Source organism: Terrapene carolina, unplaced genomic scaffold (assembly GCF_002925995.2).
Source record: "Terrapene carolina triunguis isolate 2854851 unplaced genomic scaffold, T_m_triunguis-2.0 Scaffold95, whole genome shotgun sequence".
NCBI classification, from domain to species: Eukaryota; Metazoa; Chordata; order Testudines; family Emydidae; genus Terrapene; species Terrapene triunguis.
In genome coordinates this window covers 3816258-3833451 of record NW_020664446.1, presented here as the reverse complement: position 1 = coordinate 3833451, position 17194 = coordinate 3816258, and the positions used below count along the sequence as shown (strand labels likewise).

At 46.5% G+C, this 17194-nt stretch overlaps 1 protein-coding gene across 1 annotated transcript in view; it reads right to left on the bottom strand.

Moving 5' to 3' along the window:
- SUFU (SUFU negative regulator of hedgehog signaling) overlaps positions 1-17194 on the bottom strand; it is a 114720-nt gene that overhangs the window by 6317 nt on the left and 91209 nt on the right. The window contains exons 10-11 of the mRNA XM_029911360.1: positions 15342-15480; positions 3099-3167 (exon numbers count right to left, since the gene is read on the bottom strand). Of these exons, the coding sequence (XP_029767220.1) occupies positions 3099-3167; positions 15342-15480 (208 nt within the window). The remainder of the gene's footprint in view (positions 1-3098; positions 3168-15341; positions 15481-17194) is intronic.

The following is a 17194-nucleotide window of genomic DNA, read 5'->3' as shown; positions in this document are numbered from 1 at the left end:
CCTGACTATTAAGAAAGTGTTGGTTGCAATACCCAGCATAGGAACTTGAGCTCAAGTCTGATTTTACACACCACTGCTTCCAATGGCTACTTCTTCATGTGGAGGGGAAGCCACGAATATTACAGCTGCTCTGGTTCATCCAGTCCTAGCTCCACCCCACCACACAGACCCTCCTGTTGGAAAGTAACCCCAAAACTCCTGCTCCCAGAACCAGCGTTGGGCACTCTTGGACAACTGTCTGAGGCGTCCTTAGAATGTACTGGGCTGACCGTGACTTTAACATGCCCGTGCCAGAATAGCTCTGTCAAAAACAGTTTTGCTGTGGGAAGTACTGAACTGTTGCAAGGAGAAACAAAATGACTGGCCCGCTCAGAGTCAGTGTCCCTGCCTCAGTTCGTTTGAGCAGGAAGCAAATGGAAGGGTGTCTGCACTAAGGGTAAGCTGGGGGGCAGCGGGGTTTGGGGCTATCATGGAGTTACAGGATAAGCGTCTCAGAGGAGGAAAAAGACCCCAACTCCATTTCGTTTTTGCTCCCCACTGCTGGTTTTGCAGAGGAAAGTCAGAGTGGAAAAAGGATATCAAGAACAGAAAGTGGGGGGGGAGAGGATGCAGGGCTGATTAACACTGCAAATGCCTAGATGTGTACAATGGCAGCCTATTTATTTAAAGCTGTCTCTCGTGTTTTAGGGCTTGTCCGGACTACACATTTGCCCCATTCATAAACAAGCAAGGAACTGATCTTGAAAGTTGTTCCAGGGAATAGGATTGTCCCAGTCACCCCCAGCCTGTGCAGACAAAGCACGGGAACTTCTGGAAAATGAATTGCTTTGTTTTTAAAAGGTTGCTGCACGCACAGACTAGCACCAGCTGACGGAAGGATTTGAACAGCAGCATCTACCCGGGGTTCTGCCTTGACTAGGGAGGATCGTCTAAACCAGAGATGTTCAATTCAGAACTAGTGCAATGAGTTCCTTTCCCATGAAAGTTCTTGGGCCAAATTCAGTGGTGACACATGTGCCCATGTAAACTATGGCTATGTCTACACTGCAGCCAGGCATGTGAGTGGCGGCTCCCACAGACTTACCCACAGTTGCTGTACTCCAACTAGCCCGCTAAAACTAGACGCAAGGACGCCGTGGAGTGGGCTTCAGCATCAGCTGCACAAGCAATTGCTTGTCCATGAAAACACGAGCTGCCATTCACCCCCCCCACCAAAGCGTAGACTTGCCTATGTTTGGTACAAGTGTGTTGGAGAGTGGGCATAAGCAGTAAAGGACCCCAAATTACCCTTCCACCATTCCAGTAATTGTATTTTTGGGGCTACATCTGCCCCCTCAGTTCCTAAGCGGACACTCAATTTTACTCCTCTAGTGAATAAAAACTGGTGCAAGTTACACTACTTTGCCAACCATTTTATAAACCTCTGAATAACCTGCACCCTTATTTTCAGTCACTATCTGATTTAGCCTATGGGCCCCCCTTCCATCTCTAAGGTCTTATGCACTTAACAGACAACCATTCTAACATTAATGAAGAGACACAAAGACACAGCTTGAGTTTTTGAGGTGCTCAGCCAGACGTGTGTGGTGGTGCAGTTGGTATTCATTTCACCTTCACCTGGCTCATTAATCCATGAAGGAGGGGTTCTTTTCCTAGAACCCAAAATTGGATTTTCATTCTAACTAGTTGGATACCGGCAACAGCCAAAGGAAGTCTCTGGGGAACGTATAAAGTTGACCCAAAACTCTTTACAAACTAGGATCCTGTGACTTACGAAGTCCTGCAGGATTTTGGGTGATGAAAGACCATAACCATCTAAAGTATCCCCGGCCCCTTTTCTTTTAAGCTGGGAAGGTTCCAAAATGGTCACATCAGAGAAGAATACGTCAGAAAACATTTTAAAATGAGTAATGTCAAAGCAATGTGGAAGCCAGTGTCTCATCCTTTGTCTGGCACTACAGAATCACCCTACGTACAGCATTTGCTTCCCAATAAAGCTAGGGAACACCAGCCCTGGGAAAAGGGACTCCAAAATGGTCACTTCTGTGCTAGCACAAATGATCTTTGGCTTAGGTTGAAATGGTGAAGAGCTGGCCTGAGAATTCACTACGCTGCTAGCGAGGTGCTTGATCCCCTGCTGCGCTCCTTCACAGGGCATATATAACCCTGGCATTACGGCAGCTCAGGGTTAAACAATTAGAGCACTGAGGTTTTTCTGGGAGGCGAAGCAGGGAGGGACAGAGGGACAGGAGGGCTACTTTACAAGCCTAGGAAAGTTTCTTTAGAGTCCACAGGGAGCTGTAAAAAATGGGATAAAAATATTACATGTCATGGCTGCCAGTGCTCTTTGAAGTGAGGCAGGATATTTATGTGGAGTGCAGGGGAGAGCTGGTGTTAAATGCGACTGGGTCACACGATGGGGAAAGTCCGCCACCGTGGTGCGTCCCCTGCTGCTGGGCTCAGCACTGCCAGGCTGGCTGTGTGTGTCTATGCACCACACTCGAACTTAGCAGAGGTTGGGAGGGAAGGGAACTAACGAGGGACAAGCAGCAGGTATGAAATAGCCCCTCCTGCCCCACCCAAAAGAGGTTCTGAAGTGCAATATGAAGTGGCAGCAAATATGCTGGGTGTTCCGCATAGCTCTGCAGGCCAAAGGGGCCCTTCAGCCAGGCTGCTGCAGGAGGCACAAGCTGCAGCCCAGTGCAGCGGCCAGGGCTGCCGCACAGCTCCGCTCCGCTGGGGCTTTGGCCGGGGGACGGCAGCATTCCAATTGCTGTCGGGACCGCCGCCAGTGGAGGCTACCTGGGGAAGCGTGCCGAATCAGTGCATTCCGGAGCAGCAGTGGCCATGGCCTCCTCGCTAGCCAACACCCCCCCACTCTTGGGGCGGTGTTGGATTAGCTGCAGGTCCCCGATTGCCTCTGCAGTCCCTTCTCTTCCAGGTGGCCTGGTTTATGCCAGCAGGCTCAAAGGGGGGCTGAGCCCTGAAGCTGTGGGAAGGGCTGGAAGCTGCCAAACTCCAAAACTAACAAAACAAGCCAACTGTGCAGCTTTTCTCTCGGCCAGTAGATGCCAGATATGGGAGCAACGCAGCCTTACTTCCTCTGGAGAAGTCAGATCTTCTAAGTCTTCCAGCATTCTTTCTACGAACTCTTCAGTCAACAGGATCTGCAAGGGGGAGACACTCGTTTACTCTTTTACACTCCAAGCTTTATGTAATTGCCAAGCAGCGGACCCCTTTCTTCTGCACAGAGGGGAGACTGTACATACTTTTCTTTGGCGACACAAAGGTTTGAGGCCTCTAGCTCCTGGCTTTACTCCCCCCCACAACCCCAACCACTGCAAAAAATGCTAAGATTACAAGGCAATCTTTTGCTACCATCAATTATCTTCCTACGTTTAAAATTAGAGGCTCAGCTTCAGAGAGGAAGGGGGGAGGGAGGCAGGGGAGGGCAAAAAGGGGTCAAGCGAACAATTGCAAAGGAAGGCAGTGGGAAACAGAGACACTTTCATCTGGCACAGGGGAGTTAAGTCTCTAGTATAATTGGGCTACAGCTGGTGGAGGGGGACAGGGCGGGACAGCCTGGAACCTGCACAGAGTCTGCATTTTGGGCACCTTGAGGGCTCTGATCTGGAGACCTGGCTTGTTAAATGGTGTATCATTTAGAAAAACCACAGATTCAGCAGGGGAGGCATTCAGAGAGGTGCCCAAGCCAGGAGCGGGAGGGTGTGGGATATGCAGCATGGCTCTTGGACTCGGCTCAGAAAACCAGTCCTTGGCCCTTCCCAAATGTGCAACTCCCCCCACTCCCAGTCAGAATCGCTCCTCCTTCCCTCCCCCCAGCCTTGCTAGTCCGCATGAGAGTTTAGGGGTGTGGTAGAAGGGGGAAGGCTCAGGCTTTTTCCAGGAGAGGACTAGCAAACGTGAAGTTCCTTGGACAATAACTTCTGACTACACGCCCCCCAAAAAGAGCGGGCCAGATCCCCAGTCAACATACTCCACTGAAGTCAGATATGCCCATTGACATCAGCTGGTCCCGAGTATTAAGTGCGGAACCAGGATCCTCCCTCGCCCTTTTCTTAAAAAGAAACATGCCGTAGCAGAAGGTGCCCGCGCACACAGCTTTTAGAGGGCCAGAGATAAACGCAAGCCCTGCTGAGGTGGGGTAGCAGTCAAGGACAAGGAAATCACCTCCACACCTGGGTCCGGTGAGGGGTGCTGGGTGTGGTGTTGCAGGGTTTGGGTATACAGCAGGCTATTCATTTTGCAAATTGCAGCTCACAGCTCTGTTCTTTCTGTGCTTCTCCTGGTGTTCCTTTTTCCTCCTTTCACTCCACCCTTTCCTTTTACAGTCGTCTATCTCCAGCACCTCTCCATCCTATAGTGACCGGCATTCCTGCTTCTCTGCTCTGCCTGCATTGCATTGCATTCTCCCTCCTCACTCATCCTCTCCAAATCCACTCATGGTTCCCCCACTTCCTCCCCTCTGGCCCCTCAGCTCTGCATTCCCTCTCCAAGAGCTCAGGCAACTCTCCCCAGCTCCCAGTGCTGAAAGGGAGCAAGGCCAACCCCCAGTTCCACCCCTTTTCGGCTCCCCTCCAGTTCCAAACTGGAGCTCATCTCAGTGCTGCTTGTTGACAGCCTCCCTTGCAGCACGGAGCTCGCTGGGGGAAGCGCATAACAGCGCTGATGCTGCAGATTCCCTCGTAAGTTCTGATCTATATACTAGGAACCCATGGCCCACAGTCTGAGAACCCCTGAATCGGCTCGATGGACAGAAAAGGCACTGGCCACTCAAGCTACTATCATACGTGGCAGTGGCACTGTACAAAAAGGAAGACCCTGTCTCTGCCCCGATGAACTTTCAGTCTAACTTAGAGTTTAGATTCAGTACCCAGTTTGTGGTGTGGCATGGAGCCACTCCTGAAGCCCAGCGGAAGCTGTGGCAATGTTGTCAGCGTATCACATCACAGACCCACATGCTCCATGAGGCTTTTTGGCTACAATCAGATGATTCCCTATTATTGTCTATGGTGGGCCTTAGACGATCATTTCTTTGGCTGGCACACTAAACCCAAACATCTATGAGCACTATAGCAGGGCCGGTTTATACTACAGTGGGCAAGTTCTTTGGCGGAGATGGTACCCCGGGCGCACGTTGAACTGCAAATACCTGTGTGTCAATGAAAGGTTTGAAGAACCTAAAGGGTTGCTTACTCAGAAATACAACCAAAGCCATCCATGCTCAGAAACAGAACAGTCACCTGCATGGTTAACCCAGAAGATGGTGCAGCTGGCAAGGGTTGTCTGGGGAAGGCTCTGTATGGAGCAGATCAGCTTCTGTTCAGGTGTAGCCTGGCAGTGAGTGACAGGGCAGTGGGTGGAGAGTGGAAGACAGAGGATACGGCGGACGTAGCAAACTACACAGCAGTAAATAAGAGGAAGAAACCAGCACCCAAAGCAATCAGAAGAGTGGGCAAGGAGGAAATACATATTCAGCAGTGACACAGATGAGCAAAAACGAGAAAAAAAAAAGGGGGGGGGGTGGCTATAGGGCAGTGGAGATGGCAAGAATGATAAAAATCAGATGTAGCAGTAGGAATAAAATCCAGGGTTAATAGGGAAGGAGCCCAAAGGACATTTCTAGGGTGTCAGAGGAGAGAGAGGAAGGAGAAACATATGCACAAATGAACCACTCTCATTGTAGACCAGAGAAGAACAAGGTGGGGAATGAAAAAATTCAATGGGGGTGAGCAGGGAAGGATATTTACAGAATAAAGGGCAGAAGGTGCAGCCCCTAGGGTAAACCACCACGGTTTGGATCCTGGAACAAACGTATGTGGGGTATCTAGACTTGCATTTGCAATTGTGTTCGTTAACTCCAGTTAGCCAGCAATCAACTAACTCCAGTTGAAACAAGCGCATAAAGCCTCTTAGCCAGCACAGTTCTGGTCCTGGGTGAACAGCGCCTCCTTTCCTGTGAAAGAAGCTTTGGAAGCCCGGAGCAGCCAAATGTATAGTGTGCCCTTGTGTCTCAGGAATGCTTGTAAGCCATCTTTTAAAAAATGGTTTGCTAGACCAGGTAGCTGGGGAAAATCTTCACCATCATACACTCTGGAGGGTGCTGGGGATAGGTACCCATTACCGTAGCATTTGGGCACATCTAACTGCTGAAAAGATTTAGAGGCTAAAGATACAACTACACTGGATACAGGCTGAAACCAGGTTCCTCCCAACAGAATTAGCCCAACCAAAATGTAATAAAGGCATCAAAGCAGGAATGCACAGACCACGCGGATCCAATCCTTGTGATCAGCAAGTAGATCTTCATACAGAAGAGAGCTCTTTTTATTCTGATACTTACAAAGAGCCTGAAAATAAATTAAAATCAGTACCAACTGCCCTCTCACACACAATACTTCCTAGGTTTTTAGTCCTCTTAGCATGCCCGTGCCTGCAGATTACACCACCGCATTAACACACACACATTAGATGTGCATGGTATTAAAGGTGACATTCCACCAAATAAACAGGACAGACCGTCGTAGCTCTAGGCATCTAATTTAATTTCCTTTGGGATGTAAACCTTAGAAGCTCACACTGAACAAATAGGCCCTGTTCTTTGTGTATTTCAGACCTGAACCCAGAGTTTTCCTTTGAGAACGTTAGCAGATCTTATCAACAGGATACTGCAGGGAGATCATAAATGATGGAACAGCTTATTCGCTCTCCAAAGAATAACACAGACTCTCTGTTGTGATGCAGCTATGGGAAAGTCTATGCAATCTGGAGGCCAAATTAAATGGTTTTCTGCATATTCAAAGCTGGATGTGCCTCTCCTCAGAGCAGACCTTTCCTACGGTGAAATCTTTTGGCCATGACTGGGGAAGAAAACAAGCTCTGGGGGACCTGTTCGTGTTCACTCTGATGTCAAAGAAGCCCCATAGATTCATAACCTAGTATTTTCATAGTTCAGCAACCGTGTGCAAACATTCCACCCTATGGACCTGCTGCAACCAGTTTCACACACTGGAGTGTAGTTCTGCCTTTGTAATGGCTGTTTGCAATAGTCACAAGCAAGAGCTAAAGAGTCCAGCGGGGGTTTGCAAAACATTTCCTTCAACACCGCACAACCTCGGACATGCCAGGTGCTTTCTGGGTCAGATTCCTGCCCACAACTTGCAGCTATGAGGATCAGGCTCCATTTTATACATGTGCTGCGGCTCTGCAAATCCCTTGCTCCATGGTTACACATAGTGCTTGCAAAACCATAGAAGAGAAAATCCACAATTTTATCACTCAACTAGGAGTGTCAAAAGTGCAACTGCAGGTCCAAAGTTTGGCAACCCCTATTGAAACTTGTGTGTGCCCAGCCATGTTAAAAAAACTACATTATGTAAGGATTAACATCGCTATGGTTATGTAAGGCACTGGCTTTGTGTGTGATGTCTCCCTCTAGAGCAGTGGTTCTCAAACTTTTTTTTCCCACGGACCACTTGAAAATTGCTGAGGGTCTCAGTGAACCACTTAATGATCTTTCCAAATGTTGTTTGTACCGTTAGCTAACTATTGTAAAGTGATGGATGTGCCCTCTCTCCCCTGTCGTGGCAGCCCCCGAGCTGGGGCGGGGAAGGAGGGGGGTCTCGCCCCCCCCCCACAGCAGCCACAGAGCTGAGGCTGGGAAGGAGGGCCGTTTTCCCAGCTCCAGGGCTGCGGCTGCCGTGGAGAAAGTCGCCTTTCTCTGGCCGCCGCAGCCCTGCACATCCCAAATTCCCCCGCCCCCTCTTCTCATGCCACTGCCTCCTCCCACCTACCCCCAATTCCCCCCAAGGCCACCACTTCACCTTACATGTGCGTCTTCTCCAGGGTCCAGGCACCTAATTAGTGGAGCCATGCCTGCGCAGTTCCACTAATTAGGTGAGTGGCCCTTCATTCTCTCGTGTGCGGCCATCCAGGCACGCACCTTAGAGGGAACTATCCGTGGACCACCTGAATGGAGCTTGCGGACCACTGGTAGTCCACAGACCACAGTCTGAGAACCTATGCTCTAGAGGTTAGCCTCAGCAACTATAACAGTCTGCTACTTACTTAATTAATGGAATTACTCTCCTAGCTCAGGTGGGAGGAGGTTTGTACTTTCTATAGTGAATGCCCAAGGTTTGATTCCCCACTGATGACTGAGACACCTACACTGTTAGCATGATTTTTTTGTACTTAACCAGTGATGGTATGCATGAACTGTATATCGCATGTGTTACTTGGTGCCCAATATCAAGATTCAGTCTATTAACCACATCTGTCAAGTTGTACTTCAACCTACATACGACGATGACTGGCACCCAAAAACCACGTAAGACTAATCTAAGGCTATGATTTTAAGTCTACAGGTGCAACTGCATGACTAATGCACCATCTCTCACTTCTGGGGTTCAAATCTATTGCAAGGGCTTGAAATTCTTAACTTGAAACAGGCTGGCTCTGACCCCAGGCTACAATAGTACATTTCACACAGCTGTTTATAGTCTGCCACAGTTGGTAAATCTCTGATCAGGAAAGAGCCCCCCAAATTCAGCTGGCAAGCAGACCACAGCACCTTTCATCTTCAGAATGCCTGGCTTGTAAAATGGTGTAATATACCCCAAAGTAAGTTATATAACAAGCCCTTAAGAAATCCTCCATCCATAAAGCTGCTGCTTCTAGACTGGATGAGCCAGCAGATCCAAAGTTTGTGGCCTACTTCCTTTCATCAACAACATGGCTAATTTCCTGCAACTCTTGGGAGCAGACAGCACTGAAAGTGTTCCTGCTGAATTCCTGCCGTTAATATTGTACAGCAGAAGAAGGAATTCCTTTAATTCAAAATGCACCTAATCAAACTCCTTGTAAATAGTGCTCTGTGCCAGGAGCAGACCCCCCTGCTCTCTCATCTACCCTCCCCCTTTCATTGTGCTCTCTCTCATTTAGATTGCAAGCAGCTCAGGACAGAAGCCTTGTCTCCTTATTTTCTGCGATGCAATGGCACGATATGAAAAAGGACATGAGTTCTAACACCCTGCTGTAAGATTTCCATGATAGTTTTCACCAGAGAGTGTCACACATGTAAGTACTGTGAACAAACAAGGGGGATTTCTCTGGGGGGTGGAATCCCATTGCTATACTCCAAGGAAACCACCAGACCTTCCCTGTAAAGGAAAAGATAATTACACCTGCCCCGGGCACCATATTGCTGCATTCAGGGATCTTACAATTCTGCTGGAAGTAGCATTTCGAATACTCATGTACTATCTCCTAGGAGGGTCTCTATGTGCACTAAGGAGCTGCTAGGACTCCCCAACTCTGTTTCATCAGCTTTAAAACTCCACCTGGACTGGCCCTGGGGAAGGGCACTTTTTGGAGCCTGTCAACATTGTTTTACCGATCTTCTGGATAGGATCACTGTTGTGTGACTATGTACAGCTTGGCTCAGCGATGACCAGGGTCTGAAGGGAGACAAGCTAACAGTCCACGCATTTTAAGGGGGCAAGTTTTAAGGAGGGAGAGGACTTCTCTAGGGTGCTACCAGTGGCCAGGAGAAAAGTTAGGGAGTAAAGAGCTGACATTAATGGATAATTTAGACTGATCAGCAGGAAAAGCTTCCCGACAGTAAGATGCATTAGACTGAGGGATAGTCAGTTTCTCTAGGAAGCGGTAGAAGCATTTGAGTCATCCAAAATGAGACTGGATGAAGCACTAGAAAATGTACCGCAGGAACAATCCTCCATTGGCCTCTAGGGGAGGATCTAAATCAGTGGTTCTCAAACTTTTGTACTGGTGACCCCTTTCAAATAGCAAGCCTCTGAGTGTGACACCCCCTTATAAATTAAAAACACATTTTTATCTATTTAACACCATTATAAATGCTGGATGCAAAGCGGGGTTTGGGGTGGAGGCTGACAGTTCGCGACCCCCACATGTAATAACCTCGCAACCCCCTGAGGGGTCCCGACCCCCAGTTTGAGAACCCCTGATCTAGATGACCTAATAGCTTCTTCCATCTTTAATGTATGATCTTAATACGGTCTCATTAAACAATGGGAGGTGATAATACAATGTGCTTCATGGTTTGCTTGTACAATTTTATCACTTCTATAGTACTAGCGTGATGGATGCTCTAGACACAGTACTATACACGTTATATTACAGATACAGCTGGTAGCCATGCCAAGAGTTAAGGTTTCCTAATACTTATAAAGACCTTGTTTTCACCTGTTTATAACTTGGCCACTCTAAGCATTCAGACTGAAATTTCCCATGCCAGTATCTGTGCCTCACTGGAAAGGTTCCAGCAAGAATGATGCTGTCATTTCAGAGAACAAAGTTTAGGAAAAATACTTTTTGACAAGGTTAAAAAATTCTTACCCTCGTTCTGTTGAGAAGCCCTACTGACTCCATGCTTTGGAGGAAGCACTAGAAATTTAGCAGGAGGTCCCGCTGGGTTCAAGGATGTGCTTTGCTGACCCCGTGAAGATCCACCCAAATTTGGTGGAGTTATAAGCCTCTGAAAATCGGCATTTGTATGTTTCAAAGAAGTTTATCAGTCGCTAGTAACAAAATTCTCTGAAGATTCCATCTTCACTGAGCATGTTCCAGCCCCACAGAACATGCTTCAGCCCAAGGATACCGGGGCTGGGCAGTACTTTTCTTGCCATTATACCTCCCTGCTGTGGGGGCCACGGTGGCACCAGAGTTGCCCACACAATATTAATTCGGACCTCTTTTGTGTACACATTAGGATACAGTCTTCAACTACAGCAGAACCTCAGAGTTATGAACTCACCCGTCAACCATACACTTCATTTGGAACCAGAAGGATGCAATCAGGCAGCAGCAGAGAGAGACACACAAAAAAGCAAATACAGTACAGTACTATGTTTAATGTAAACCTAACAACAAAATAAGGGGAAAGTTAAAAGAAAGATGTGGCAAGGTAAGGAAACTGTTTCTGTGCTTGTTCCATTTAAATTAAGATCATTAAAAGCAACATTTTTCTTCTGCACAGTAAAGTTTCAAAGCTGTATTAAATCAAGGCTCAGTTGCAAACTTTTGAAAGAAAGAACCACCATAACATTTTGGTTTGGTGTGTTGCCTGGCCCTTTATTTTTTATTGCACACCATCTAAACCCTGCACTGAATCTCTCTCTTAGATACACAGATAGCCCCTAGCACCAAAGTATTGGAGCACCTCACCATCTGATGCATTGATCCTATGAAGTAGGGCAGTGTTGTTGTTCCCCCTTTTACAGATGGGAAACTGAAGCACAGAGGTACTAAGGCCAAAATTGTCAGAAGTGTCCACTAATTTTGGGTGCCCAACTTGAGACTCTCTTAGGACCGGATTTTCCAAAGAACTTAGCTTTATATAGCACTTTGAATATTCAGAGGACAGCTCCCATGTACCTCAGGTGCAGGCTGGGATGCTGACTGCTTTTGCAAATCAGATCCCAAGATGGGTAGCCAGAAAATTAGGAACATACAATTAGTGACCACATGTGAAGGTTTTAGTTTAAGTGACTCGCCCAGCACCACACAGGAAGTCTTTGGCAGAGGCAGGGATAGAATCCAGTTCTCCAGGGCAGTGTTCATCTGCCTTCACTATGAGACCATCCTCTCTCCCCGCCTGCAATCCCCTGCTTCATTCACTACACGCCTTCCGACTTGCGGAAACAAATGCTGCACAGGTCCTGCAGAAAACAGCTGCATTCACTACAAAGCCTTACTTCATTCCCAGAGCCTGGTCCACACAGTGCAGTTAGTGAGACGGGGCCCAGTGGAGAAAACCTGATCATGTAATTAGAGATTGTATCATAATGTACATGCATAAGGGAGCCAAATTAAGGTTGTACAGGCAGTCTTCCTTCAGGCAATTCCTAACTTCGGGGTGCTTGACTGTGCAACCTAATGGACATTTTTATCATAGTGTTTTTTTAAATGTACTACGTAGATTGGCTTGTATGTTTAACAGGTACTGCAGCAAACGCTGATGGGTAACATTTACAATGTGCATGATCAAAGGCTTCCTAGAACAATGACTGCCCAGAGCAGCAGGAGCAGAAATTATCACCATCACTCACCATCTCTCTGGAGAGAGTAAGTGCTCCAAGTAAGCAAGACAGGGGGGTCAGGAGGAGTGTGCCTTGTGCTGGGCACGTAGGGAATGCCACGTTAAAGCTGAAACGTTTTGCATAAGCAAGTCCTGACTCCCAGCGTTTGAGAGCTAAGGATGGTAATTCCCAACGGCCGATGCATGCACGTTGACTAGCTTTGACACAAGCTATCCTAGGATAACATTAATATGTATTAAAGGTTCGGGCAAACTTTATTGGGACAGATTAATTTCAACAGTGAATCTCCGCACATACTGTCTAAACATACACCGCTACCTCAATATAACGCGACCCGATATAACACGAATTCGGATATAATGTGGTAAAGCAGTGCTCCGGGGAGGGAGGGGGACGACGACTCTGCGCACTCCAGTGGATCAAAGCAAGCTCAATATAATGCGGTTTCCCCTATAACGCGGTAAGATTTTTTGGCTCCCGAGGACAGCGTTATATCGAGGTAGAGGTGTACTCAAGTAAAGAGGGGGGGAGCATATGTCACTCTCACTCACCTTGAGCAGGTTTAAAGATAGACAAGCGAGATTTCCAATGAGAGGTTCAGCACATCCAGACAATTTTGTCCCAAGAACCTTTAATATATATTAACCCCATCCCATATTAATTGTGTTGAAGCCGCTGGGAATTACCAGCCATAACTCCCTAACCCTGGCAGTCAGGATGGGCACCTCTTCCTTAGCTTTTCTTTGCTCACCTGGGGCATTTACTCTCCCCAGAGGGGGGAAGAGAGGTTTTGCTCAGCATTATGGTCAGGCTGTTGTTGCTGTTGCCTTGGGACAGCCAAGGGGAAAGGGGAAGGGCCAAAAAGCCTTGTGGAAGTCTTTGGTCACGCGCAATGTTAGAGACTGGCACAGTAGCTAACACAGAGCCGAAATCTCTAGTGTTAACAAGTAGGACTTCAGGAATACGTCTGTACCTTTGTGAATCAAAGTAATTTTTGTATTCAATACCACAAGAGAGTGGAAGAAGCTAAGAAATAACCCAGCCTGACATGATAGACCTTTATGAGAATTTAGCTTTTATAAATAATTAAAAAGTTACTTTCAGGAAAAATATGCCAAGTATTTGGGAAAGGTTCCAGTTTGACAGCTCCGGGAGAATGAAATAACCTAATCATCCCCAGAGCGTGGACAGCAGCAGGGCAAGCTTCCCCATGTACTCCTCCACTACTATGCCTTAAACCTGAGCTGGAAGGATGACTTATATAAACTGTTCCTTCCCCATGGTATGGAAAAAAGTCTACATCAGGAGAGGCTTGCTGCTTCCCTTCCTCTCCACAACCCCCCAGTTTATACTCCTTCACAACAAGCCGTCACACCACAGTGATTTGCTTTCAGCCACGGACCTACTCCCTCTGGAGCCCATCAATGCCTTTGTGTGGCTGAGGTCTTGGCAGAGTGATGCGAGAATTCCCCTCCAGGATTTACTTTGATGACACCAGTGCTCTCAAGCCCTGCTACTCCAAAAGCTAAGAGGAGAACTCCAATTTGGGAACTGCCACTAGGTCTCTTGCATACCACAACTTCTCTTGCCCCTTAGGCTGAAGCCAATGGACTTGTCTTTAGGACCTCACATCTTCACTCCCAACCCCTCAGCTGCTGCTCATTCAAAAAGTGATCCTTCCTTCCTTACATTAAGGCAAGAGTCTCAGGCACCCCACCAGCTCTACACAATGTTGGCGGGCCTGCCAGTGTTCCCTGCCTATCTGCAGTCTGACCACCTTACCTCTGCTGACACTAAACTAAGGGACAGGGCAGTGGCCAGCAGCAAGGTGAGCAGGTCCCAGCAGAAGTGAAGACCAAAGAAGTTCCCCAGTGTAGGAAGCAAGGTGGGGACTTGCTCCTGCAAAGGGCCCCACCCTACCTCCCAGCCACCAGAAACCTTCCTTCCTTCCCAGCAACCCCATGTGACCCCAGTAAATCTGCAGGTCCTAGTAACAGACGTTTGGGAATTAGCTCGTTCCAGAAGGATTAATATTAGTTATATGCCTGAATGATGGCATAATTATTGCCGCTCTCCACCCTTTAGAGGCTACCTGGCAGCTCTACACATTAATACATTTCAGCACGTGGTGTAAACTCAAACAAATACGGTTATGTTTGGGGTTAACACAGTCACAAGATCTTGTGTGTCATGTGTTGGTGAGCACAAGCAAACAGTGAATGACCCACCTCTTAAACCGACCATTCCCTGTTAATCATTGTAAGAGTGCTGTGCTACCCAATCAGCTCCTTTAGGAGTTACAGATTTGCATGCATGGTTTCCTGCACATTTGTGAACATATACATTGTGATGCCTTGAATACTAGCCATAGCCAGCTTAATTGTGATACTGGAACAGTAGGATCCTAAATAGTGTTCAAACAGAAGTGCACCTTGGAGGAACAGTGTACAACAGAGAGAGAGAGTGCACCAGGCGTCTAATTCTTTAGAAATGGAGCTTTCCTCCCAAAGCTATTTTATTTTTGCTTGGCCATAAACACAACTAGGAAATGTCTATGACATCCCACCACTGGTGGTCTTAAGCTAACCAGGGTTGACCCTTGTTAACATGTGGATGGGGAAACTCCAAGGGAAATCCAGGGTGCTGGTGCAAGAAGTTGTGTGGGGATTTGAGGTGGTGAGGGTGCTATAGGATGATGTGCAGCGGTTAGTGCCCTGTTTTGGGGACAATGTAAGACAGGGTTCCGGAACACTTCCAATCACTAAAGAGCCCATAACTTTTCCCAAAGATTAAGCTGTTCACCCTGATGGCCCTGGCTAACTATTAGTTTAGGTAACTCCATTCTGCCTCCCTGAATTCCCCTATTAGGTTTCACCCCTAAGGTATTTGCACTGTAGTGGCAGGAACCGAAATATGTAGAATTTGTAAAGTGATCCGGGCCTCTGAGAGATGAAAATTGCTGTATTCATTTAAGAAATTAGAAATTGCCAACCAATGTTTTATATTTCAAATTCCATTCACCTAACGAGGAATAGTTCTACATTTTTAATCATTTCTGGAGCTACTGAGAGTATCATATAATAATCAGGTGTTGATCGTCAGAAAAGCTGCAGCAGGATGTATAGCTTTGTTGTAAGATTTGTAGGCCAGAGAAACCTGTACACAGGGATTGTTTTTTGAAGGAACTGAAAAGGAAGAAGGTAAAAGAGGAAGAAGAAAAAAAAAAAAAGAGGCTCTTACTTGTAACCAAGGCCCATGTGCTGCATAAGGATGCTCCTCTGTAGCAAAGGCTCCTTCTACTCCTGTCGATACAAATGTGATTGCTGTATCCCCTGTAATACTTTTATATGTAAAGTGCCGTCCATGTAACAGCCTGCCCCTGGAGAATAGAATACACATACATAAACGGAGGTCATAAGCAGGTCAGTACAGACCCACCACAAGATATACACTGGAGCATCTGTGATCACCCTTAGGAATACATCACACCCCAGTAACCACTAATTCTCAGGGAATGTACGAAGGACTTTCACAGCCTTGTCCCTTAGTGCGGGTCACAAGTCTCTTCTGGAACTCTGGAAGTGCACATGTGCTCTCACACCCTCAATCCCAAGGCCCCACTTCCACATTACAATGCTTCTAGCCGAGGAAGACTGATTGGGACTTTATTAGCATCCCATTTGCACCAGTCCCTGCCACTGATGCATAAGGCACAGTACTCCCAACTCCATCAGCTCAGAGAACACCAGCAGGACCGAGTCCAGAATCCACATCTCTTCTGTGGTGGCGCAAAGCAGTCCCACTAGGATAATAACTTCTACAAATTAATAGCTCATGTTATATATTAACCCATTACCTTGTAACTTATTAAATTTAGTCTGTGCCAGTGGACTCATGTTAAATAAAATGTTTAGGAGAAGAGATACATGTTTGTTCATCTATAATAAATAATAATTCATTGCGACAGTGATTTCCATGTGGTAATCTAAAGTCACACCAAAGGCATTGAAGTACAGAGCCTCAGGGAGATGTGAATATGTTATCCCCATTTTACAGCTGGAGCTAATTAAGGCGCAGAGAAGTTAAGTGACTTCCCATGTGACCTGGTGTAAACAACTAGGGATAGAATCCAGATCCTATTCCCAGCCCTGTGCATTAGCCACAAGTCTATCTTTCGTGGACATCCAGGAAAAATAATCTGAATTAACAATAGGCATGAATTTGAAGTGGATTAGTTAAATCGTATTAAATCCCTGCGTGGATGCTATTAATTAGAATTAAAGTGACCTTAATTCTGAATGAGGATGTTCACACAGGTGTTTAATGCGGTTTAACTAATCCTCTGCAAATTCACACTTTTTGTCATTTGGATTAACCTTCCTGGATGTACCCATGTAGACAAGTCCTTAATTTATGATGTTGCACAATTCAAATCATAAATATCTAGTGATGTCAGGCTGACCAGTACATCTGAGAGAAAAGAGTTTAGAGGCAAGTTACTGCATCCTTTATTGCATTTTTAATTTTAAAAGTAGTCAACAAAAATTATTATTGTTAACTCAATAAGAATTAGTGGCCTTCAGTTTACTCTGAAACTCAAAGACCAGAACACTCTTACAATTTCTGTCAAAAGCATTTAAACAAAAAAGTCACTAGCTGAATTTTCTGGAGATTTAGACAGGTCACTGACTGGTCAAAACCCTGATCCCCTCCTTAGGTGCAACTTCTCAAGATACAGCCTTTACAGTATACGTGCAGTGCAACATGTGCATTTAGGGATACGAATGACAGAATTTGCATATACAAAACTGTGTGCACAACTGATGGCAAATGTTTGCCTATAACTGCACAAGTTAAAGTTAATGTCTTAAGGGATTTATGTGACAGGACCGTAGGAGCCATCCCTTAATTTGATAAGATACTTAGCAGCATTAGTCTGATCAAAAAACTCTGCTGTTTCAACCCCCAACATAAAACATGGGAAACAATTTTGGCATGATGAACTTATGTGCACAATAGAAAGACAAGGTGGATGAAGTAATATTTTTCATTGGACCAACTTCTGTTGGTGAAAGAGACAAGCTTTTGAGCTA